This window comes from Lycorma delicatula, chromosome 10 (genome assembly GCF_047948215.1).
Source record: "Lycorma delicatula isolate Av1 chromosome 10, ASM4794821v1, whole genome shotgun sequence".
In the NCBI taxonomy this organism is placed as follows: domain Eukaryota; kingdom Metazoa; phylum Arthropoda; class Insecta; order Hemiptera; family Fulgoridae; genus Lycorma; species Lycorma delicatula.
The window spans coordinates 34348182-34374690 of record NC_134464.1 but is presented as its reverse complement, the minus strand read 5'-3'; the positions used below and the strand labels follow the sequence as shown (position 1 = coordinate 34374690).

At 30.5% G+C, this 26509-nt stretch overlaps 1 protein-coding gene and 1 long non-coding RNA gene across 2 annotated transcripts in view; one reads left to right on the top strand and one right to left on the bottom strand.

Annotated features, from left to right (window-relative positions):
- Positions 1-24564, bottom strand: part of LOC142330973 (uncharacterized) — a 55868-nt gene extending 31304 nt beyond the window's left edge. Inside the window, exons 1-3 of the mRNA XM_075376461.1 lie at positions 24376-24564; positions 16274-16367; positions 858-957 (exon numbers count right to left, since the gene is read on the bottom strand). Of these exons, the coding sequence (XP_075232576.1) occupies positions 858-957; positions 16274-16354 (181 nt within the window). The 5' untranslated portion in view covers positions 16355-16367; positions 24376-24564. The remainder of the gene's footprint in view (positions 1-857; positions 958-16273; positions 16368-24375) is intronic.
- The window catches only part of LOC142330974 (uncharacterized), a 54311-nt gene continuing 41150 nt past the window's right edge, over positions 13349-26509 (top strand). The window contains exon 1 of the long non-coding RNA XR_012757861.1: positions 13349-13433. This is a non-coding gene — a long non-coding RNA (uncharacterized LOC142330974). The remainder of the gene's footprint in view (positions 13434-26509) is intronic.

Genomic DNA, 26509 nt, shown 5'->3' with positions numbered 1-26509 from the left:
ATATAAAGGCAAAGAATGAATTTCCCTTTGTCCCAATTAATTTGCATAGTACAGTACACCTAAAAAAACACGTAAAAAAAAAGAAAAACGTTAACAAAATAGCACCATTTCATACAAGTACTATAAAAAAGGGAAACAATTTTTGAAAGAATAATTCATTCATATGCTGTTGAAGGCAAGGAACACTCAGTACAAATCCAACTGAAAATTTATGGACAATGTACATGTATAATTAAAATTACATTTTATTAAACAACAACTGTATTAAAAACTAATTTCCAAATTTATGCAAATACATCTGCAAATTATAGGTATTATATATATTTCTACTATTTTTAAGAATTTTTTTAATTTGGCTTTGTTAGGGGGACAAATTTAGAACTATTAATATCAATACAGAATAGTTTAAATAAAAAAGAAAATTTTGAGGCTAGTTTCTTCCTTGCATAAGCATACTTTTATGCTGTGTTGTTCATACATGTTTAAACTTAAAAAAATACAATAAACTAATTCTTATCTTACTTTATCAGTCAGATATTGTTATGACCAAGAATTGCCAAAAGTCTTTTTGAAAACTTTTTGAAAATTTTAAGTTGATTTTGAAATCATGTATTTATCACAATCAAGAGTTTACGATAAACATTTTTTTTACATATAATTAAAAATAATTGATATATAATTATGGCATAAGGAAAGTCACTGCCACACACAAACTGTGAAGCATTTTTTATGAGATGAGCATTCAGACATTATTTCAATTAATAAATAAATATTTTACTCGTGTAACATTTATATTAGTCAGACACAAATATAATTATATGATTATAATAAATTGGTAGTACATTTTCATAACTTACTATGTCTGAATTCAGGAGGTAAATCTTTGTTATCAGAGGAAACAGTAGTGAATATAATAATAACAATAACAAATATTAAAGATGCAATAGTTAAAAAAACCTGTCAACAAACAAAAAAATTAATTAATTTAATTAATTAAATAATTGCTTTAAATAAATAGATTTTTTCAGCTTGTCAGGTAAGTCCTGCATTTAATATTTTGTGAGGCCTGAGTAGAGCAGTAAACTGCTAGCATCTACTCTCAATTTTATATTCCATTAAAGCTGAAATATTTTTAATAATTTATAAAGTAGCTATTAGTAATTCTGTTAACTTTATAATAGGTGAGAGTTAACTTAACTAGTAATTTTCATTACTGGCATTCCAAGACATGTTAATTGACGCAAGGTATTTATTTAAAAAATCTTAATAGTTGAAACTATACTTTATAAATAAGTTTAATTAGATTACCAAATTCACATTACATTCAATTTTATTTTTGTCTTTGCTTTTTAATGTGTAGCTTTAGTTATCAGGGATGTTCTAGAACACAGTTTAATACCTTGTAATAAAAATCTACATTTTTCATAAAATGTTGTCAGAAATTTAGAGATAATTTTTAATTAATGTTCAAAAGTTTATATCACTCCTTTAAAGCAGAAATTCAGTATCCCATATTTCTGAAAATTTTGCAGCTTTGGAGTGAAATTAATGTTCCATTTTGTAATTGAGAAAACTAAGATATAAAAATAACCTTTTGATTAAAAAAAGGTTGCTGTATTAAAAAGAAATTAATTAGTTAATTAAGATACAGACAAATGTAATATTTATATATTAAATTCAACAGATCAAGTTGTATTTGTTTACCAGCATTCAACAGGATTTATTTTTTTTTAATATATGAGGAAAATGTAGATAATATATACTTCAATGTTGTGCAACACCACACCTCTTTCTCAATAATTGTTAATTTTTTTCCTATTTAACTTCAGGGAATAAAGTTGTATTTGTTTACCAGCATTCAACAGGATTTATTTTTTTTAATATATGAGGAAAATGTAGATTATATACTTCAATGTTGTGCAACACCACACCTCTTTCTCAATAATTGTTAATTTTTTTCCTATTTAACTTCCGGGAATCACCATCAGATATTACTTCAGAGGATGAATGAGGATGATATATTTGAGTATAAATGAAGTGTAATTTTGTACAGTCTCAGGACGACCATTTCTGAGATGTGTAGTTAATTGAAATCCAACCACCAAAGAACACCGGTATCCACAATCTAGTATTCAAATCCATATAAAAGTAACTGCCTTTACTAGGATTTGAATGTTGGAACTCTTAACTTCGAAATCAGTTGTTTGTGAAAATGCGTTCACCACAAGACCAACTTGGTGGGTTCAATAATTGTACTAATATAAATTTACTTTCCTGCAGACTATAAGTACATGCTTGTTATTTTGTTTTATTAGAATTAATACAAAATTTTTACACTTAATAATATGGTGTGTTTTGTTTTTTATTGTCACAAGTCTAAAAGTAATAAAACATACCTTAAAATTCTATAAATTTATAATGCTTTATAACTTTATCATTGAAATAAATTAATTATCTGGCTGCTACCACAATCTGTTGATGTATAATGAAACTATTGTTTCCACGCCATATTTCATTGACGTGTTTTTAATCTTGAAAATATGCATTTATTTCCCTAAAATTTTAATTTTATTAAACTTTTCCATCAACTCAAAATTATCAACTATAAAGTTTAGATGTATCTAATTATGTATAATCTTACTTGCTACAAGTGCTAAATAATTAAATAATAATTAGCACTTAATAATTGCGTAAGTACTAATCTAATGAGAGGTTTTAATTTTAGCCGGCGGCTAAAATTAAAAGTGTCCAAGGGAAACTAGGTGTGACTAGGGAAAAGATCCAGGTCTCCCGGGTCACTAAAACAAGGGACCACGGTGTCATCTTGGAAGTCATAAGTGACCGGCAGGTGAAGCAGCTGTTGGAACCCGACGTTCTGACAAGGAACGGACTGAAGGCTCAGCTGCTGGCCGAGCGGAGGCCGCAAATATTGGTATACGATATGCCAAGGGTGGAGGAGCCCGAAATCCTCAGGGCCGTGCATGGGCAAAATCCTACATTGGATATTCCGTCCGTCGAGGATTTCCTTCGGGAAACCAAGGTGGTCAGGCAGGTGGAGAGGAAGGAAGCCCCAAAGAGCCACTGGGTGTTGGAGACCTCGCCAAAGATAGGTCTTGGTGGCCCGTGGACGTGTGATTTTCGGGTGGATCTCATGTAGAGTCGTCGACCATATAAAGATCCCCCGGTGCTACAAGTTCGTTTCATAACTGTCTACATAATTAAAATAAATACCAAAATGTTTAAAAGTGTATATTTCAAGTGTTGTTTTTGAAAGATGTTAAGTAATATTCTCAGTTTTAGTTTTTTATTTCAATATCAACATACAATCAGTAAGTAGTTGAATAACAAATCGATAAATTCGATAATTAGCAATTATTTAACATTTTGTTACTTCTTGTAAATAAATAATCAGAGGTACTGTCCGCGGCTGCTAAGTGCGCTATAAGAGCCGAGCAGCTAGTAGGTTTGGCCGGCTACTACGTAAGATTTCATTTATTAACAAGGTACCCTACCGAAAAATAATGTAAATATAACGAAAATATGCATCATCACTAGATTTTAAGGAAAATATGCGATAACCGGTGAGAATGGGCTTAATATGCAAATGCATATAATCCGGTCTCTAGTCATTTCATTTATGAAATATAACATAACATTATGAATTATTTATATAAACCAATTATAAATATTTCAAGAAATTATTGTTATGCAACTATCATGATTATTTTTATATCGATTATAATTACGTATTTTGTTTCACGATTACAAAAATTTATTACATTAAAACTATTAGTTTCAGCTCTGCGGTTTGTGGCAAAAGAAAGAAAAAAATTATCAAGTCTTTTTTTTTATATTGTTTTGTTGCAGGTAGAGACAGAGTAGAGGGCACTGTGATCATTTTTTTTTTATAAAATGGCGTCAATCCAGGAGAATGCGCAATGTGTGTCATAGTATCACGAGTAGAAATTACCGATTAGTGTGCAGCGAATGTTAGAAGGGAATACGGACGACCAGCACCTGATATTAAGAGTATCGTGGCGTAGTATGCAAAGTTTAAGGAGAGTGGAAGTGTAGTTTACCTTCCGCGAACAGGACGGCCATCCGTTAGTGAAGAGAAGAAGGTTGAATTTGTGCAGCAAGCACTTCTACATAGTCCTTCTTTCCAAATCTACCCGTTGTTCATCTCGTGAACTAAGGATTCCGCGATCAACAGTGCACAAAATTTTACACAAGAAACTGAGGTTCGACGCGTATAAAGTTCAGATATTGTATCTGAAATGATATTGTATCTGATATTGTAATATCTAGAGCAAGATGACGACCCTCGTCGTGCCGCCATTGCGCCCGAGATTTTGCAACGGATTGATAACGCAAAATGAGTACCTGCAGCGTGTGTGTTTTTTAGACGAGGCTACTTTTCAGGGAAAGTAAACAGGCATAATGTGAGAATATGGGGCTCAAAAAATCCGTACTTTTTTTAGGAAAAAAATTAGAGATTCTCCTAAAGTGAATGTGCTGTGCGGTTTGATGCACAACATAATCATAGGTCCCTTCTTTTTCATCGAGCAATCAATAACAGGTAGCATTTACTAGGATGTGCTGCAACACTTTGCTATACCTCAACTAAATGACTTGCAACCTAGGGTGGTTTTCCAGCAGGATGGCGCACCACCACACTGGGAAGGATTACTAGTTCGAGACTTTCTGAATGAATCATTTTACGGCAGATGGAATGGGCGCGACGGTCCCACTCCCTGGCTATCAGGATCACCAGACATAACTTCTTAGACTTTTTCCTCTGGGATTATGTTAAGGAAAGAGTATATGCAACATCCGTAACCGATCTGGACACATTGAGACGGAGTATAATTGAAACTGTTGCTAGTGTTACCGAAGAAATGTTGACCAACATATGTCGTGAAATTGATTATCGGTTGGACATTCTACGAGCAACAAAAGGCGCACATGTTGAAGTTTATAGACATGGTAAAAAAACTGATGATTTTTTATTTCTTTTGCCACAAACCGCACAGCTGTAACTGTAATAGTTTTTTTGTAATATATTTGTTTATTCAAAGAACAACTTTACGGACACCCTTACTGTAACGCTGTTTATTTCTTATAGTCCTTTAACATGAAGTTTTCAATTGCGGTTGAAACACCTTCTAAAGGTTAATAACCGTCCAGAACTAAAATATTTTTAGGGGATTCCTAGCACAGCAGTAAGGTAACGATAACTTATGCATAATTTTATATTTATGTATAAAAATAGTTTCGTTATTATGATTTGTTTTCTACGTATAATTAAAGTCTAAAACTGTGACGACTAAGTACAGTGCAATTCTAATAAACCAGATGAAGGATTAAAACGATAGCAATTTTCAAAGTGTCAAGAAGCATTCTAATCGGAAGTGAAAACGAACAATTTTCTCCTTTATAATGACGCACTAATTTTATATAGTCGACCACAGATGCTAAACACGTGTGAACTGAGCGTTCCAATTATTTTATAATATACAGAAAAAATCGACGTCCGAGGCCACCGTACGTCTGGCGCATCCGTTTCAATCACGAGCCAAAAAGGTCTACGTCTAAAGGGGGCAAATCTATCGTTCAGTGTCTTGTAAAAATTACAAGACTTGTATATGTACTTTCCGTTAATTAACCCACCACCTGTTTGAAATCCTTTTCTCTTAATTGAAATCGTAATACTTTTTAATTAAAAAAAAAAAAAAAAATTATAAACTTTGCTATTAAATGTGAAATGTGTTTACGTAGGGAGAAAGCTCTAAAGCTACAGAAATTCATGTAATCAGCTATTTAATATTGCTCTGTCAGTTTTACGTTTCTGTTGAGGTTTGGAAGAATCTTACGATTTTCAGCGGTATTTGAATGTTCACCGTACTTGATAAACAAAATGTTCAAAGTGATTAACTGTAGAATGTTGGCATTTGGTCATGATGCGGTATGCTGTTATAAGTACGCCATTTATCGTACACAATTTTTGTTCCTCGGGTTTGATGATCGCAAATCGCAAATAATTTACATTAAGATATTAGCGACGAATTATTTTTACGTTTGCTTGTTTTTCTCTGAATACCCGTTGCTTAGCCGATACTTACCGAAATTATATATACAGAGTGTTTCTAAAATGGTGGGCTAGCTATACTTTTTCGAATTCTAGCTTGTAAAACTAAACAAAAAATATCCTTAGGAAAAATGGAAATTTTTCCTTCGTTTTCCCTCCCCCTGTCCATTTTGTTATTTTTATATAATAATTTATATCTCAACTTCGGATAGACGAATCACATTAATATTTGGTAAGCGTCTTGGTAATAAAGTTTTAAAATTAGCAAAATATCAGGACTTAAATACCTTCGCAAATTACACAATGGCGGCCATGTTTATTTTTCGATACGTTATCTTCATAAATATTATTAGTTTTACCAAAATGTATGTTATTTGCTAAAATATTAAGCCATTTATTTTGAAAAAAAAGACATTTTATTTTTTTAAATCTGTTAACAAATAGTCGAATTGGAGAAAATTGATGTAATTTTGTGTCATAATTATTATTAAATGATTACTTAATCTGGATAATAATTTATAAAACTAGAATTAACAATAAATAAAAATAATTAATATTTCATCGAACTGAACGTAAAGTGGTGGACATGAAAACAGATACGTAATTACATCGATTTTCTGCCGTAACTCGGCTATTTGTCAACCGATTTTAACAAATAAAATGTCATTTTGTTCAAAATAAAAGGCTTAATATTTTAACATAAAGTTTTATAAAACTAATATTTATAGAGATATAACGGATTGAAAAATAAACATGGCCGCCATTTTGTAACTTGCGAAGGTATTTGAAGTCCTGATTTTTTGATAATTTTACAACTTTGTTACCAAGAGACTAACCAAATATTAATGTAATTCGTCTATCAGAACTTGAGATAAGAATTATTATAAAAAAATAACAAAATGGAAGACAGAAGGAGAACGAAGGAGAAATTGCCATTTTTCATAAAAGTATTTTTTTGTTTAGTTTTACAAGTAGAATCCGAAAAAGTATAGCCAACCCATCATTTTAGAAACATTTTGTGTGTGTGTGTGTGTGTGTGTGTGTGTGTGTGTGTGTGTGTGTGTGTGTGTGTGTGTGTGTGTGTGTGTGTGTGTGTGTGTGTGTGTGTGTATTACATGAAGTAGCAATTCATTTAATTCGACGTCTTCACCCGGACCTCCAATAACCGCAGGTCACGTTAACAATTTAGACGTACAAACCATGTGTAAATAATTATTTCTGCTGTTTAATTGTATTAGAATGAAAACGAAGTTCTACTTTAAAAAATTTGATGGTTATCAGTTCAAAAAAATTTCAGCCGTACTGAACTATATGTTATAGTGTTACATATTTTATATTAGTGACATGTTATAGGTTATATCATGTCAGTTAGTCCGGAACAGTCGAACAGTTCGATTGTGTTGTGGAGAGATAACTTTGTGCTATTATCTGAGTTTAAAGTTTAATATTTACTTTAGTGATTATAAATAGAAATTTTATATTTGAAAATATGTTTTGCAGTGTATGTGCTAATTCTCTTAGAATCCAGCTACCTCAAATTGTTTACAGTGATTGTGCTTCAATATATCATGTCTCATGTGTTAATATGAGCAACGAGGATGTTAAGTCTTTAAAAGAGGGAAATAGAACCTGCGGATGTGAAAAATGTTCAAGAAAAAAAGGTTAACTATTACCTTGCAAAATGTGGATGAAAAAACATTAAATTGAAAGATGTATTTAATTTAATTAAGGATTTTAAAAGTGAAGTAAAAGAAATGGAGAGAAACTTGGGCGGTTCAATTGAATTTTATTACAAACAAACAGGCACAATTATTACGAAGTTAGATGATCAGGAGGCACAACTAAAGGAAAGTAACAAGAAAATTAAAGAGCTTACTACTAAAATGTTGTCACTTAAAAAGAAAAATTTGGAGCTTGAGGTTAAATGTGAAGATTTGGAACAGTACTCCAGAAGGAATGATACTGAAATACATGGAATACCGCAATCTAAAGATGAAAATTTGAATTCAATTATTGAAGACGTCGGTATGGCTCTTAATTTTCCCATTGAGAATAATATAATTTATATTTGTCATCGGGTGCAAAGAAGAAATACTGAAGGAAGAGCACCTATATTCTTGTGAGATTTGTGAGAGCTTCTGACAAGGATGAATTGATGAAGAAAAGAAAGATCAATAGAAATCTTTCCACGCGCCATATGGATAAGCAGGATGACATTCCGCTCTACATGAGTCTTAGTGTCGGAAGAAGAGTTTTTGGTAATACTAAGGCTATCAAAAAAAAAAGTTTTACAAATATCTCTGGATAAAAAATGGAAAAATATTGACTAGAAAAGACGAAGGAAGCCCTGTAATAGTGCTTAAGTCATTATAATATGTTGATTCTTTGTAGAATTATTTTGAGAAGAGAGGAGTTATATTTTTGTTTAAATATTTTTCTGACGGATAAGTTTGTGTTTTACATTGAATATTAAATAGTGATAAACATTTTTATTTAATTCATCAAAATATTAGTAATATAAGGAAAAATTTTGATTTATTAAGAAAGGTTTGGGCATACGATTATGAAAGGATTATTTTTGTTTTTATAATTGCAATAATAACTATAGGGCAGGTGGCACGTGGAGTAGTTGCATTTGTTCACAAAGAAATTGACTACAAGTCTATCAATTTGACATTATTATCTGCAGACGGATTAAGACTTGAATGTACGCATAGGAATTTTGATTATATTACTGTTTGTTTCTATCGTTTTAATTTTTATCCAGAAAGTATTTTTGTAGAGGAGGTTAATTCTTATTTACTGAATCTGTAATAATCTGTTTTTTGCTGGGTATATTAACTTGAATGTTTTGTCTGATAATTAACGACAGATAAATATAAATTTATGTTAAACAGCAACGGTCTACATTTGCTGACTAATGTTGTTACTCGCAGAGCTAGTGGAACGTGTATTGATCATTTAACTCTAAGAATTATAGATAAGCATATGTATAATGATTATTATTTTGTTTTAATGACGAATTAGATAATGGAATTACCGGTTACTTCACGGTTATTTAAACGTTGATAAAAGCATAATTGATAAAGTAATAAGAACTGATAAAAATGTAATTAAATCAAAAATAAATTTTACTAAACTCAAATTAGCTTTGCAGAATATAGAACGGAATAATTCATATAAACATACAAATGACGCTGCAAATTATTATTTTACACTTAATCTTTCTGACTGCGTTTCTACGGCGACTGCTTTTTATCATAGTTCTAATAAATATAAAATTTTGAAACCTTGGATAAATGTTAATTTAGTTAAAAAAATTGAAAAAAGGAATAGGAAGGTAAAGAATGAACCTCGGAATAATAGGTTGTTCCAGTATTATATTAAATACGCTAAATCTTTAGGTGACCAATTAAAAAGCATTGAACAGACGTATTTTAATAATAATATAGATAAATGTAAGGATATATGGGATATAATATCTGTGGAGGGGAGTATTTTAAGTGATAATTATTTTGAAATCCTACTGTTTTTATAAGTATTTTCTAGAAATACCACACAAAATTAAAGCGGAGCTAGACAACATAAATGATTCTGACGGAAGTGACTTTAGTAAATTTTTTAGGAAGGAGTCTCCTATGCTTTTTATCTGACTGATGCTAATGAATTACTTGATATCATAAGATCTACGAAAAATAAGAAATCGGTTGGATTAGGTGGGTTAGCAGTAAATATAATAAAAAATTGCCGGATATAATATGTCATCCTTTGGTCTATATATTTTAATTTAAGTACGGAATCAGAAGTATTCCCTTCTCAAATGTAGAAAACTATAGTAGTGCCTATTTTTAAAAGTAATGATAGGAAAATTTTATGTAACTATAGACCTATTGCGTTGTTGCCAATCCTTTCAACATTATTGGAGAAACTTATTAAAAAAAGGTTAGTAAACTATTTAGAAAATATATTTTTTTAGCGGGAATCAGTTTGGGTTTAGAAAGGGGAAAAGTACTGAAATGCATTATTGATCTTTTTATCTAATTTAATTCATAATAAAAACGATGGCAGCAGGACAGCAGGTGTACTCCTGGATTTTAAAAAGGCATTTCATGTAATTGAATGGGAGAAGTTATTAGAAAAGCTTTGGTCGGCTGGAATTAGAGGCGTGTGCAATAACATGTTTAAGTCTTATTTGAGTGGTAGATACCAACAAGTTACAGTCAATAATGTACTTAGTAGGGGGTGGGCGAAGTAATTTATGGGGTTCCCCAAGGATCTGTACTTGGACCGGTGCTGTTTTATTGTATATATTAATGATTTATGTAGAGGCTCTTTTCGAGGGCACATGATCACCTTTGCAGAAGATACGGCACTTTGTTACCTGTCACCCTCTCAATCTGAAATTAAAAATGACATGGAGGCTGATCTGAGGATCAAAAGATGGTGGCTTGTGAGGAATGGAATTTCATTAAATGTAAGTAAGACAAATTAAATGAACATCAATTTGCAAAGTACGGCAGAAAATGTTGGATGTATTAAATATCACTAATTGGGATGTAAGGTGGATACTGGTTGTTCATGTGAAGATATTTTACATGCTACATCTGTGAAATAGTTGGGCATTAATTTGGACAGTAGACCATCCTGGAATGTTCATATTACTAATCTCAAAAAGCAATTTCGTGTTTGTATAAATAAATTCTATTATTTAAAAAAAATATTGCCCTATTAAGAGTTCTGAAATCACCGTATTATGCTTTTGTACAGTCAAGGTTAAAGCATGGAGTGATACGTTGGGGTGGGGTGTTTTTAGATCTGTTTATATTGCTCAGAAGCATGTAGTAAGTATAATATTGGATATAAGTAGACGACATGAATCCTTTCCAGTATTCAAAGCTCTTAAGATCTTGCCACTGTGTCATATATATTTCTATAGAATACTAATGACGTATTCTGAAGGATAGTACTTGGTACTTTGGTTACGAGGCTTTTGCGGCAAGCGGATAGAGTAGTTCCTCCTAGGCCAAGAATTGAATTATTTAAACGTTTTTATTCATACTTAGATCAAAAATATTTAATCACTTACCAAGGAAATTTAAATCCATAGTAGACTCTAGGTTTTCACTATCAATTTATGATTGGTTGTTTTCAATTGAAGATGTAGAGAGTGTTTTTTAACTGATTGCCCTGTGATTGTGGGTGGAATCGACAACTGTAAAATGTTCATATTTTAATTTTTGTTATCATTATTTTTCTTTCAATTGTTTATCTAGGATTAATTTCATTTTTAATTTTATCACTGTATTCTTGTATTGTATTTATGATTCTGATTTAAGCTGATTTTAATATGTATGTATGTAAATATAATCTTGTGACTAGCTGAAATTTTAGAACTGCAAGACTTGTATCGTGTAATTATTTGTTATATCCACTTGGAAATTTACACTTGACCATTATTCAATAAACGGTTAGTTTATTATTTTGCTTATTGAAAAGTCATGGATGGTAACCTCCAATGAAATTATTATTATAGGAGGGTACCTAGTTCCACAAGATTATGTAAAAATTGTTTACTTTTATTATTTTATATTGTTTTGTTGTATGTCTACTAAGCTTATGTATTAAGAATTTATAACTGTAAGTAATTCTATTTTCATTTGTAATCTGTTTATTTTGTGGAATAAAGATTATTATTATTATTATTATATTATTACGCGACGATGTCAACATTTTTACGATAACGTGTACCGGATTAAACCTCTATTAGGTAGTAGATAAGATTTAAATTTGGGGCCCCATGAATAAGTTATGCGGAGAACTTCAAACATAATATTATGCATTATTAAAAATAAAATAGAAAAATATTTACTTTTTTTTAAATTTATTATTTTTATCTTTCCTGTATTACGGGCCCTAGACATTTGTCTTTATTGTTTATTTGTAAATCCGTCACTGATAACAACACTTATAATGAAATGGTGCTATTTAAAAGGTGCAAATAAAAATTTGGTTAGTTATTCTTTATAATATTATGGTTTTTACGTAATCAAAAACTCTAAAATTAAATCTCTACATAAATCTTTATTTATATATATATATATATATATATATATATATACACATAAATAAACATTTTATTTCCTGGCGAATACAGCTGGAATAACTATACTAAAGGGGTAAGTAAGATAATATCAGAAATGGGGTGTGGGTTTTTGCAAATCTTGATTCCTTAGGGTACAACTAGTTCATCTGGACCATTCGTTTTCAAAGTGGGCAATAACGCCCCCTTGTGGGCGCTGGAGGCTTTCAGGGGGGATTGGTAGAAGGCCACAGAAAATTGGTGTGTTTAGGCGGTCTAGAAAGGCAATAGCTGATTAAAAAAAAAAAGGCAAAAATTATGTTTTCCTGACATTTCAAGCTATAATTAAACACCTACTATAGTAGTTCAAAAAATTAGTATTAGTACAATTATATTTAATGATAAAAAATAATTGTGTTCAAACTACTTTAACTTTGCAACCAAGAGGCTTTAGAGAGAAGAATAAAAAAAATTAAAGCTTGAATACTCTACTTTGACAGTATACTTCAGATTTCAAAAATCATAAATTAAAAAAAAAAATCAGTGAGAAGTTTTAAAAATTTGAAAGTTTTCTTTGTGTTTGATTGAGCGCATGGGGAAAACGAAATTTTTAGTAAACTGCATTAAAATCGTGTAAAAGCTTAAGATTTTAATTTCTTTATTTGTATATCTCTTTCTGAAACGAAATATTCTACTTTAAAGAGAAAAGGCCACTTTTGTCTTTAAGGCTGCATATCCCCCAATCTAAGCAACGCATTGATACAAATAAATATGGATTATTATCCTTCAACAACGATGACTTGCTTGTTTACTGCTAACACTTCGAGAACCTCACGATGATTTCAAAGAACGATTCCAGAAAATTTTAAATATGGACATCCCAGACAGGGTGTTGGATCCTTTTTCAAACACAGCAGTCTCATCCCAGTTAGAGAACAACTTGAACTGACTGACTTGAACAACTAGAAATGATAACAAACGAAGAAATAAAAATAAAATTCAAGAATAGCTACCAAGAATTTTGGCTGCAAAAGCCAATCCCGCAACTGTAACCTAAATTATGGTCGATTGTTCAACAATTTATGATAGCATTCCTATCGTTGCATTCGTCTAAACGTGGATTTAGTGTTGTGGCAACGTTGCTAACCAAAAATAGAAATAGGCTGCATGTTACCGAACGCTGTGACTTACAGCTGTTTTTAAGTAAATTCGAACCTGATATAAACAAAGTAGTTAAAGCACATCAGATTCATCCTTCACATTAATGTAAGTGTAATTTTTCAATTGAAAGCTTTGTTTTAATTAATGTATTGTACACTTACTATATAGATACAATTGTAATTTTTTTGAAACCAATTTTAATAAAAATACTTCCAAATACCATTAGATACGCGTTAATTGCTCTCATTTAAAATGTAATTTTCAACTCAGAAATAGGAAATGCCATTTTAAAAAATAATTTCAATTGCTATTTTTAAAGCGCATCTTAAAAACAGCAATTGCACTTATTATTTTTAACAGATGGTAAGTTTAAAAATTTGGGGGCGCTAGAAAATATTTGAATCTCGATGTGGGCGGTGGGTGAAAAAGTTTGAGAGTCAATGATCTTGACCAAAAACTATATGTTTGTAGCTGCGATAAATAAAGTCAACATCTTTTTTCTAAATAAATAATCTATTATCAAACATAATTTTTTTTGTGATTAGGAAAAGTTATGAATATTGTCCAGTTTAATTTATCAACTGAATTTATTCTTTAAGCGTTACGTTAACAATTTTGAAGCTCGTATGACTGCCTGACTCCGTGACGCGAGTGTTTGCATCTCGGTCTTTCATTCGGAGGTCTCGGGTTCGAATCCCGATCTGGCATGGCATTTTTTCATACGCTACAACAAAATTGCCATCTCATCCTCTGAAAGTAATACCGCTTTAGCTACTGCTAAATATTATTATTTATAATAAGTAATATAAATAATGCTTTTTAGCAATTCCGCTGGTCCCAGAAGCTAAAAAAAAAAGCTCCTGTGGTTTAGATGTACTACTACTCAAATATATATATAAAATGAATGATCACCTATGAATTTAAATTCTTGTAATATTATTTAATAAGTGATTAATTGAATAATACCTTTTAATTTGGGTTAGGAAATCATATTTGTTACTTTTTATCTATATTCCCACTACTTCTAGATTCAAACCTCTTATTCCACTCCAAACTGATTTGTAAGCCTGTTGATTCCCCGGTTTATTTCCTAGAACACAGGTGTTTTTAGGTAAAAAATGGAGAGGTTTTGATGGATTTGTTCCTTATTCAATCAGGGGTACCTTAAGGAAGCGTTCTCGGACCCATCTTCTATGTTCTGTTTACGATTGACTTACCAATTACGGCAGGTACCACAGTTGCAACGTTTGCTGACGCAATTCTTGCTGTCCACGAAGATCCGGCCACTGCGTCTCGTTTTATTCATGATTATATCACTCTCCTCGAATCGTGACTTACATGTTGGAAGATACAAATAAAAGAAACAAAATCAAAGCACGTCACGTTCACCCTTCGTAGGGAACACTGTCCTCCTGTTTCTATCTTTAATTTTCCGACTTCGAGATCTCAGGAGTGTAAATATTTGGGTTTTGATCTTGACCGACGCCGTACTTGGGCTAAAAATATCAAATCTAAGCGAAAACAGTTGGATCTCAACTTTAAAAACATACACTAGCTTATAGGACATAGATCTTGGCTTTAAATGGAAAGTAAATTATTGATTTATAAATCAGTTTTGAAGCCTGTTTGGACTTACGGACTTGAATTGTGAGGTGCAGCGTACAATTCTAGTACTTTCTTTTTCCTGTTTAGCCTCCGGTAACTACAGTTTAGATAATACTTCAGAGGATGAATGAGGATGATATGTATGAGTGTGAATGAAGTGTAGTCTTGTACATTCTCAGTTCGACCATACCTGAGATGTGTGGTTAATTGAAACCCAACCACCAAAGAACACTGGTATCCACGATCTAGTATTCAAGTCCGTGTAACAATTCTAGTACTGAAATACTTCAACGCTACCAGACAAAAACACTGCGAAAAGTGCTTAACATACCCTGGTAGATAAGTAATAACCTCATATAAAATGATTTTAAATTGCGAACCGTTTTGGAAGGAAATCTCTCTGGCCAGCCTACGATATCAAAATCGTTTGGTTCGGCACCAAGATTATACGATTATAGTCTGTATACTTATGTGTGTCGCACTGCTTTTGACCTGCATCTCCGGATTAAGCAAACCTATTTTCTTCAAATTTGGCTCAAATATTTCCATATATTGATCAGAATCATTTTTTTTTCAAAATTTGTTAAGTGTAAATGCCTCTACCGAGGCATCTACATCGGTGGCATCCCAATGAGGCCAGACTTATTATTATGATATGTAAATAGTCGGAGGGCGATAGACGACTGCCGTTAAAGCCCATCAGGGCAATGATGGGGGGAGTGGTGTGGGGACCGGAACGTCACTAGGCGGGTGTCTTTCCCTACGGAGTTGGGATGTAGATACCGGTGATATTTGGTGTTTGGGTTTCAATTAACCACACATTTCAGCAATGGTCCGACCTGAGGCTGTAGAAGCTACTTCATTTATATTCATACATGTCATCCTCATTCATCCTCTAAAGTAAAGCCTTACGGTGGTTCCGGAGGCTAAATAAAAGAAAAGAAAAAGCTTTCTTTTGTGAAAAAAAGTTTTATAAAGAAAAAATATGGTGTTGTAGCAAAAATTTACATTTTTCAACTCGTAACCAGAGCACTTGGTCACGTACATTTTTTAATATTTTTTTGAAAAGTTATGAGGGATTGGAAAATTAAGAAAAAAATTATAATGCTTTTCTATAACGAAGAGGATTATTTAATTTTTTTTATAATTAAATGGATTTTCTATGAGATCATTATTGTACCACATTTATTTGATTGAGCGTTAAAATAAAGACAATTTTCTTCGATTATTAAAGGATTAAATTAGCATAATAAAACATCTTAATTCAAACTTAATGTTATTTTAAATTACTGTAATTACAAATAAATAGAGAAATCCATAAAAAAAATTTAACGACTTACTATGTTAAACCACGCAATAATTTTGGAACCAACTTCCAATGTGCATCCGCAACAACTTTCTTTTAAAATTGGTTCACCCATATTGTGCAAAGATCTGAAAAGAAAAAAAAACAATTGTGTAAAAAATTACTCTTTATATATTCTTAAAATTATTAGGGAATTATTACATCTGTTAATTAAGTGGTGTAGATTAAACACCAAATGATTAAACTTCATAATTTTTCTCTTTTGTTTTTTATTGCTTTAGCGCACATAAAGTACAGTACATTAAGTAAAAGAATCTCTAGTTGGTCAAAGTTGCTTTATCTGAGACTTAATAATATTTACTGTATATCCTGTACTTCTAACAAATAAAATGTCTGGATTACAATTTGGAGACTTATAATGCCGATGAAGAATAGGCTCATTAAAGAAGACAAATCTTCAGTGAATTTCATTATTAAGCCTGGCATAAAATTTTGTCTTTTGTTTAAAATGTAAAAATCTGAATATCGAATATGTCAATGACATCTATATAACTTTAATTTATATAACCTGCGTTTCTCAGGGTCATAATTTCTTCATAGGTCTGTCCATCTCCTTTCCTTAACAAACATAAATTCCCTTTGCATTCCTTTTTGTTTAATTTAACCTTTTAAATCTAGCCTGTTTACAGTTCGATTTCGGGTAAATTTATCAATTTTTTTTTACTCTCATCAAACAATTTTTAGTTATGTTATAGAAATATTTAGGAAATGCTAAAAATTTGCCAGAAGTTATAGTGTTCGAAAATATTCCCAAATCTTCCAGAATTTTAACCTTTTATAATGTTTGAAGGTTCTCAACCCGCACCTCACCCGTAGCGGTACCGGCAAGGATTTCCCAAGTTTGATTGAAATCGATCCTGCGGTTTAGGAGGAGAAGTGGAACAAACATTCATACGTACCCTCATAACCACATATATACTCACAATGGACTTTAATTTATATTAACATTAGATTTGATTATTAAATTTTATTTACAATTTATTTCTTTTTTTGTTATTACACCGAAAACATACTCTTAAATCCTTACGTATAGGCAGACTTTCATTTTAAAGAACATTTTGGAAATTTCAACTGAAATCTGTTCATTGTCAAACTTGAAAATTATTATGATTATCCCTATAATTAACAGATTTATTTACTTATTTGAGGGTTGTGTCAAGTAATAATAACAGTGTGATCAAACATATAATGTAAAAGTCCTTTATATAAATATTCCGTATAACTTAAGAAAAAACCCAAAAATCATAGTTTCCGATTTTTTTCTTTTACTGCTAGAATCGTTGTTAAATAAGTTTACTAGTCAGACATTATTTTTTCTTCATTAAGGATGTATGGACGAATGTCCAACATTCTGCTAGTTAATAGTAACTATAAAAGATTAAATTATAATTAATATAGTTGAGATTATTCTAAAATGGTACGACAAACCTGATAAATGTATTACAAGAAAAAAGCTGACAACACCGTTATAGGACTTACCCGTCACGCGGCTTTTTTCTGACGGCTAACACAAACAACACATAAACTTAATTAAAAATATATATAATTTTATTTAAATACAATATTTTTTTTGTTTACTTAATTCAATGATTCTAACTTTGCGCGGTTATGGCAGTACAAGCGGCTACTTTAAATACATAGCAGATGACTACAACAGTAGTCCGGCCGCTAAGTGGGATGTGGGGTGTGTATAAGGGGGAAGGTGGCTGGGTTAAGACCCCACATTGATTAGAAACAAATTTGTGGATCCAACGAAATGCTAATAAAAAGAACTGCAACGAAAAAGACCCACTGAAGTGCTTTCTACGTTTCAAAATTATTACTATTTTTTGGAGTGGGTGGTATTAATTTTGCAAAAAAATGTTTACACGTAAGATGTTTTTTAATAATTGTTCACAAAAATATCTAAAAAAAAAAAGGCAACGAAAATCACGCCTTCTATAACTCTTCAAAATTAAAACCATTTTTAAGGAAGAGGATAAATTTGGCAAACGTTTTTTTTTAATTTTTTTTTTTTTTTGTTTATTAATATTCACAAAATTATAAAAAATATATAACCTTAATTATGCAAAATCATTTTAGGCCTCAGATTAATAGTAGAGGAAAATTAAAGAAAAACAAACCAACATAATTGGCATTTGTAGACCTAGAAAAGGCATTCGTTAACGTAGACTGGAATAAAATGTTCAGCATTTTTAAAAAATTAGGGTTCAAATACAGAGATAGAAGAACAATTGCTAACATTTACAGGACCCAAACAGCAACAGTAATAATTGAAGAACATAGCCGTAATAAGAAAGGGAGTCCGACAAGGATATTGCCTATCCCCGTTACTTTTTAATCTTTACATAGAACTAAAGGTTAATGATGTTAAAGAACAATTTAGATTCGGAGTAACAGTACAAGTTGAAAAGATAAAGATGCTACGATTTGCTGATGATATAGTAATTCTAGCCGAGAGTAAAAAGGATTTAGAAAAAACAATGAATGGCATAGATGAAGTCCTACGCAAGAACTATCGCATGAAAATAAACAAGACAAAACAAAAGTAATGAAATGTAGTAGAAATAACAAAGATGGACCACTGAATGTGAAAATAGGAAGAGAAAAGATTATGGAGGTAGAAGAGTTTTATTATTTGGGAAGTAGAATTACTAAAGATAGACGAAGCAGGAGCGATATAAAATGCCGAATAGCACAGGCGAAACGAGCCTTCAGTCAGAAATATAATTTGTTTACACCAAAAATTAATTTAAATGTCATGAAAAGATTTTTCAAAGTATATGTTTGAAATGTTGCTTTACATGGAAGTGAAACGTGGACGATCGGAGTATCTGAGAAGAAAAGATTAGAAGCTTTTGAAATGTGGTGCTCTAGGAGAATGTTAAAAATCAGATGGGTGGATAAAGTGACAAATGAAGAGGTGTTGCGGCAAATACATGAAGAAAGAAGCATTTGCAAAAATATAGTTAAAAGAAGAGACAGACTTATAGGCCACATACTAAGGCATCCTGAATAATCGCTTTAATATTGGAAGGGCAGATAGAAGAAAAAAATTGTGTAGGCAGGCCACGTTTGGAATATGTAAAACAAATTTTTAGGGATGTAGGGGGTATACCGAAATGAAACGACTAGCACTAGATAGAGAATCTTGGAGAGCTGCATCAAACCAGTCAAATGACTGAAGACAAAAAAAAAATATGCAATATCTGGAGACGACTTCGTTTAACCCCCCCCCCCCCATCTGTATAATACCTATAACTCCCCACCATCTGACCTTTGGAATTGAAAATTTAATATCATCAATGTCAATCGGTCAAGTAGTTTTGGCGATTTACATGTCAACATACATACGTACGCACATTTTATCGCGTAAATTTCGATGAAATTTTTCGATTTTCTGGGATCCTTAGGGGTCAATTTGTCAAGATTCGGTGAAAACCAGATATGCTCAATTTTGACCGATCACCATACTCCTATATAACTATAGCTTCGCTATAGCTGCTACATAGACAGGAAAGTAAAAGAAGAAACAACGTAAACGCAAAATTAATAGCAAGAAAAGATTGATTAGCCTTTTTCCTGAATTTACTGAAATTGTTTTGAGCACAGTTATTACTTTGAATAAGTATTACTTTTATAAGTAATAAGTACTTCAAATGTAAATGTACTTTAAAATTAAATTTCAATTAAAGTGATTTTCGTTTTTTCAATCTTATAAGAATTGACTTACATACGAGGTTTTGAAACATCACTTTCATTGATAGTACTTTTTAAAACCTACTTAAGTAAAATAAAATTATAAATTATAAAAGCGGCATTTTTTTTTTCCCGTATTCAGAAATATCTGTACAAAATTTCATCAAAATTGGTTTATCCAGTCGGGTGGTGCAACAAACACGTACATACGAACAATACTCCCCACTTTTTTGTTTTTTGGAGTCCCCTGGATCATGAAAAGTCAAGAAATTAAAAAACCATACCCCATTTTTGACTGATTACCATACTTTCCTTCTTGCATCATAGATGCAGAGCTATAATGTCAGGAAGTAAAAATAAAGTTTTAAAAAATTCTTTACCGATTAATTAATGTAAAAACATACGTGTTAATTCGTGATTGATTCGAAAACAGTTTCTTACGTAAAAATGCTTATAAAAATTTGAAAAATTGTTAAGTTAGCTTTAATTCTTTTTTTTGCATAAGCTTCATTGATATCTGTGCAAAAAAAAAATACTAACAAATTATTTTTTTCATAAATAAATTAAATTTTTATCCTTTTTTTCAATAATTAAAAACTTCATTACAAATATAAGTAATTTGAAAAATATTATTTTATATCGTATAATTATTTTATCGTCAGATTAAATTACAGGAGTTTCAAATGTTAACAATGGATGAATACTTAGAAAGATATTACTTTATATCGCATATTATTTTGTCGTCAGATTGAATTACAAATGTTTCAGAAAGTAACAATGACTGAAATATTCTCACTTAGTAAGAACTATCCGATGGAATGCAGCAGTAATATAAATAACTTTGTTCTTACTCACACGTATACTACTGCGCGTAAACAGGCGCCGATGCGCGCGGGAACTACGCATAACTGTAATTTAATTTGCATGTACTAGTAGTTGAACCACAATTTTTGTTTCGTGAGTTATTTATTAAAACTTTTTTTTAACTTTGACTGGATATTTTTATGTACATCACAACGATATCTCAGAAACAGATCGTTCAATCGAGCTGAAACTTTAATTGCAGCTAAAACCAGTGTTAAAAAACTAAGACACAAATAAAAATTCAGATTTAAGTTTTAGGTCTAACTTGTATTATGTTATATTTTAGTATCGGTTCGCCCATATGTATTGAAATTCTAACCGTGGTTTAAATTATATTATTTTCATATTTCTTATATCTTTTCTTCGCTTTTATGTTTTGACTTCTTTACCTTAAATTTAAAAAAAATCGATAAACAAAAAGAATTATAAAAATGAATATAGAAAATAAGAATGTTTGTTTAAAAATCCAAATACAATAGAGATAAAAATTAAAAGGAAAATAAAAATAAATTACTCAAAAACAAATTTCTTCCGATCCAAAAAGTATGAAATTAGAAATTACTAACCCTAGAGGTATTAAAACACTAAGAATTTTAATCGACAAGAAATTGGGAATTTAACACATATATCACGTATACCGAAACTCAAAAGGGTAAATGTCTAATTAAAATAAGTGCAAGTGTAAAGAAATTAAAAAATGTTGATATTCCGAAAGAGATATATTTTTATTATTATTATATTTTGAATACAAAATATAAAAGTAATAATGATGACTATTAATGTTTATTAAGGAACAAGGAAAACAGTTTATAAAATGATGGAATGTTAATGCGTAGTTTCGGAAGATCAGCGTATACAGGATGGGCGTACACAAGGAATATATATATGCAATATAAAGTTGAATAATTTATAAAATAACAGACAGATAATTTTAGTTAATTATATTTGTGGTTTTTTTAAACCCAACAGGAATGTAGTATTTTAACAATAATTATTTTATCAGCAACAAAAGAACGTGCTGGCATATGCGTAAAACTGGCATTTTTAGAAACGGTTTTCTTTGTTCTTAATAAACTTTATTACGTTTTAACTGAGAAGATGGAAGAGTTGAATACAAATTTATAATATATTTACATTAATAATATTTGTATTATAAATCGTCTAAAAAGGAGATTTATGCTAAAAAAATAAATCGGGACCGCCCGTTATATATTGCTTCAGAGGATGAGATGAATGATTTTCAGCGTGTGTGAATATGCCACGTCTGACCGGGATTTGAACCCGGGACCTCCGGATGAAAGGCGGAGTCGCTACCACTCGCGCCAAGGAGGCTGGCTGAAAGAAAAAAAGTTTACGTTTATATTACATAACGGGTGTTAGATAAGATTAGCAAACTTAAATAACTTTTCAACTGTTTAACATATAAAAATTAAATTCAGCAAATGCTAATACCTCAAAACCATTTATTTTTCGGTATGATTCCATCTCTTAAAAAAAAGTTAAAATAGCTGACAAATATTAAATAGCTGACATTTTGATTATAATTAGATCGAAGTAGCTGATTATTTTTAAGTCAATTTTGTTTTTAATGTTTTTTTTAAAATGACATCTGACAACCCAACCTATCATTTCCATTTAAAACTTATGAGTTTTTCTCACAGGAGTCTCCAAACGGCTAGGATTAAGCCATTTCATATCGAAAGAACGTTTTGAGATAGAGGCATTAATTAAATTTTATTTTTCTATTTAATAGTTGAGCATTTATTTAAGAATTGCCGAATTTTTAACACCCGTTATATCAGCCTATATTAATTTTATTAAAAAATTATTTCTTTCTTGCTTTTTTTTGTGTTCTCCGATAAGTTTTTTTGATAGAGATTTCTAGGGAATGTTTTTTTTCAAAAAATTTATAAGAAACACAATTAAAATTTTGAAATTGTAGACCCAAAATCAGATAATGAAATAAAACAAATTATATAACTTATTATAAAAGAATACGTTGTAAAGAAGCAAAGATCTCTGCGAAAATATTCAATAGAAGTCACAAAAAAGCGAAACAATTTTTTAATCCATTTAAACAAAAAAAAGCTCACCGGGCTAGTCTAGGGGTTAACTGGACGTCGCAAATCAGTTGTTTAACAGCTGATTTTTGCAATCGAAGGTTCTGAGGTTAAAATCCTAATAAAAAATTATTGCTTTTTTTATGGATTTGAATGCTAGACATTGGATACCGGTGTACTTTTGTGGTTAAATTAACTACAGATCTCTAGAATGATAGGCCTGAGTCTGTACAAGATTATACCTCATTTACATGTCATATATATCATACTTAACTCATCGGACCACGGTGGATTACTTATTGTTAACTAATTGAACAGATTGCAACGTACATATTAAGAGAAAAAAAAAATTTAACAAAATTACTATGTTCTACTGCAAGGAACCAATTTGTTCAACTATTTATATACCAATATATTAATATTTTTTCGTCAACCAAAATAATTAAAATAACGCATATAAATTATTTATAAATTCAAACTTGCAAAGTAAAAATTAAAGTAATTATTCAGATATTTTTTTTTTTCAATTTACCCGGTTTTTAAATCGCATCATTTTTTATAAAAATAAGTGAAACAATTTGTTGTAAGTCTTAATCGAGAGAGTTTAAAATAACCATATAAAAATATATTATAAAATTATTATTTAATTTTTTTATTATATATATATATATATATATATATATATATATAATAAAAAATATATATATATAATTTTATATATATATATATATATATATATATATATATATATATAAAATTATAATTTTATTTTTATTCATTTATTTCATACAATATTTTTTTCAATTTTTATATTTTGTAGTAACAAAACTTTAAAAACTAAAATTAGTATTAGCGACGCGGGGAGGGTTACATACTTCCATTTTACCGTTTTTTTTTTTTGTTAATTACTATAAAAAAATATATATATATGTGTGTGTGTGTTTCAATAAAAGTAAAAAAAAAATAATTATTTTTTATCTTGAAAAAATTACTTAACTACATTTAGCAGAGTTGTTAAATTCGACGCAAACGTATAAAAACATTTTTCAGTTATTTTTTTGCGTGCGCGCGTGTGTGTATGTGTATAAAATATATATAAATAAACATATATATTTAATATAAAAAATATATAAAATCATGTCATTAGTGACAGTATAAAACTAGCGTTTCAAAAAATGTTTTCCTGGTCTTAAAGCATGTTTTAACTAACGGTGATGGAAGATTTGAAAACAAATTTATGTTATAATATTTCCATTATTAATGTTGCAATAAAAAGAACGAGATTTCTGAAAATAAAGGTTTTACGTAGTATTATAAATGAACGATATATATATTTTAACACCCAAACAAATTAAAGTAGCAAACTAAAATAATTTTTTACCAACCCTTAAGACACAACTTTAAAAAAGGATCACAATTACATATAAAATAAAATTTAAAATGTTATACTAACCAGAAAATAATGAATAATAAAAAGTTAATTAAACAAAAAGCAGTTTTTTTTGCAGTAAAGATTTTTAGCGTACTTAATTGTATAACAACGCCAAAAACATAACATCAACAATTTAACACAACAGTGCAATACGAGTATACAAGAGAAAATCACTTCGTTCAATGACGGCCTCGCTATGAACTTATTTCGAATAAAATGATGTTATAGTGAAGATTGGTGGGGGATCTGTGAATTACAACCGGTTGCTATAAGGAAAACTGACTTTTCAAGAAATAAGATAATATAGTTATTAATTTTAAAACTATTACAATAATAATAATAACGAACAATAGATAATAATAATAATAATAATAATAATAATAATAATAATAATAATAATAATAATAATAATAATAATAATAATAATAATAATAATAATAATAATAATAATAATAAAATGTAAATGTTTATTAATGGTGGATCCGGATTTTTTTTTGGGGGGGGTTTAAAACTTCCGGGTCCACCGTTAGGTATTAACTTCTGAGGATAAGATGAATGATTTGTAGCGTGCATGAAAAAATGCCATGCCTGACCCGTATTCGAACCCGGGACCACCTGATAAATGGCCGAGCACGCTACCACTTGCGCCACGGTGGCCGGCTGCTTTTATTTAATCGTTGATAACGGAAAAACTATCGGCTCAAAAATGAAAACTGTGGGAATTGGAATATTACTTATTTTTTTAATAATTATATTAAAAATTTAAAGCATAGGCGTAAAAAATAATTTAAAAAAAATTTTTAAACATGTCTTTAAAAATTAAAAAATAAATAAATAATAAAAAAAAATTCGTAATAAAAAATAAAAATTAATTTTGTTTTCAAGAAAATTACTTTTAAAAGAATGTTCCGTTTATGCATGAATCAAAAGAAAAGTGTGAAGCGCTCTGAAAAACAACGAATTTATAAGTAGAATGCGTTCCACGCTTTTCTTTGAGTCATGCATAAGTAGAAAATGTTTTATAACTAGTTTTCATGAAAGCATTTTTTTAAACTAATTTTATTGAAAACAAAATTAATTTTTACTTTTTAATACGAACTGTTACTTCCTTGTCAAAGTAAAGGAAGTATTGTGATCGCAAAAAATTTCGGTCTTCAGATTTCATCTCATTTTTTCCTTTTTTTAAACTTTTATTTACTTCCTTGCACGGATTGAAGGAAATATTATGATTGCGAGAAATTTCGGTTTTCATATTTCAAAGGAAATATCAATTTTGACCATCCGTGAATCCATTTTGACTAGTTTCGGCGTGACGTCTGTACGTACGTATGTATGTATAACTCAAAAACGATTAGCCATAGGATGTTGAAGTTTTGCATCTACCGATGTTGTAACATCTAATTGTGCATCTCCCTTTTTGATTGCGATCGAAATTAAAATTAAAATTTTAATTAATGAAATATTTGGATCTTAAAGGAAAGGCACATCGGTTCAAATCAAACTTCATCTCCTTTTGTTTTGTTTTTTTTTTAATTTAAATATATTGATTTAATAATTATTAATCCGTGATTGTAAAAATATTTTTACAATAAATAATAAATTCATTGATAATAAAAAAATAGATTTTCTGAAACATCTGATTATTTAATATTAATTGAAAATTATAAATTAGAATCGTATTATTTTTGGGCTTTATTACTGTTACTGTCTCACACAATTTCTAGCGGGCCATGGGGGATTCAGAGAATACCTTTTTCGGTTTAAGCTTGATCTCTCCGCTAGTTGTCCGGTGTGTGTAAACGAGGAAGAGACAGCATATCACGTCTTCCTTCGTTGCCACCGATTTGAGGATGCGAGAAGGGAAATATTGTACACCACAGATAGAAGGGTAATGTTCCTCCCTGAGGAACTGCAGCAGATCATGTTGTAAAGCACGGAAACTGGACGACGGTAGCAAGGTTTTCTAGGAAGATCATGGAGGAGTTGTACGTCTGGGAGTAGTCTCGCAGGGGTCGTCGTAGGGTGCCGCGGCAGACAGGTACACGGCTGAGAGCCTAGGGGGTTCCTCGTACGTGTGGAGTTCGCCTGGGTGCGATGAGGTCGTGGGCACTACGCTCCCGCGTCCGATGGTGACCCGTGAGGTAAGTATGCTGTA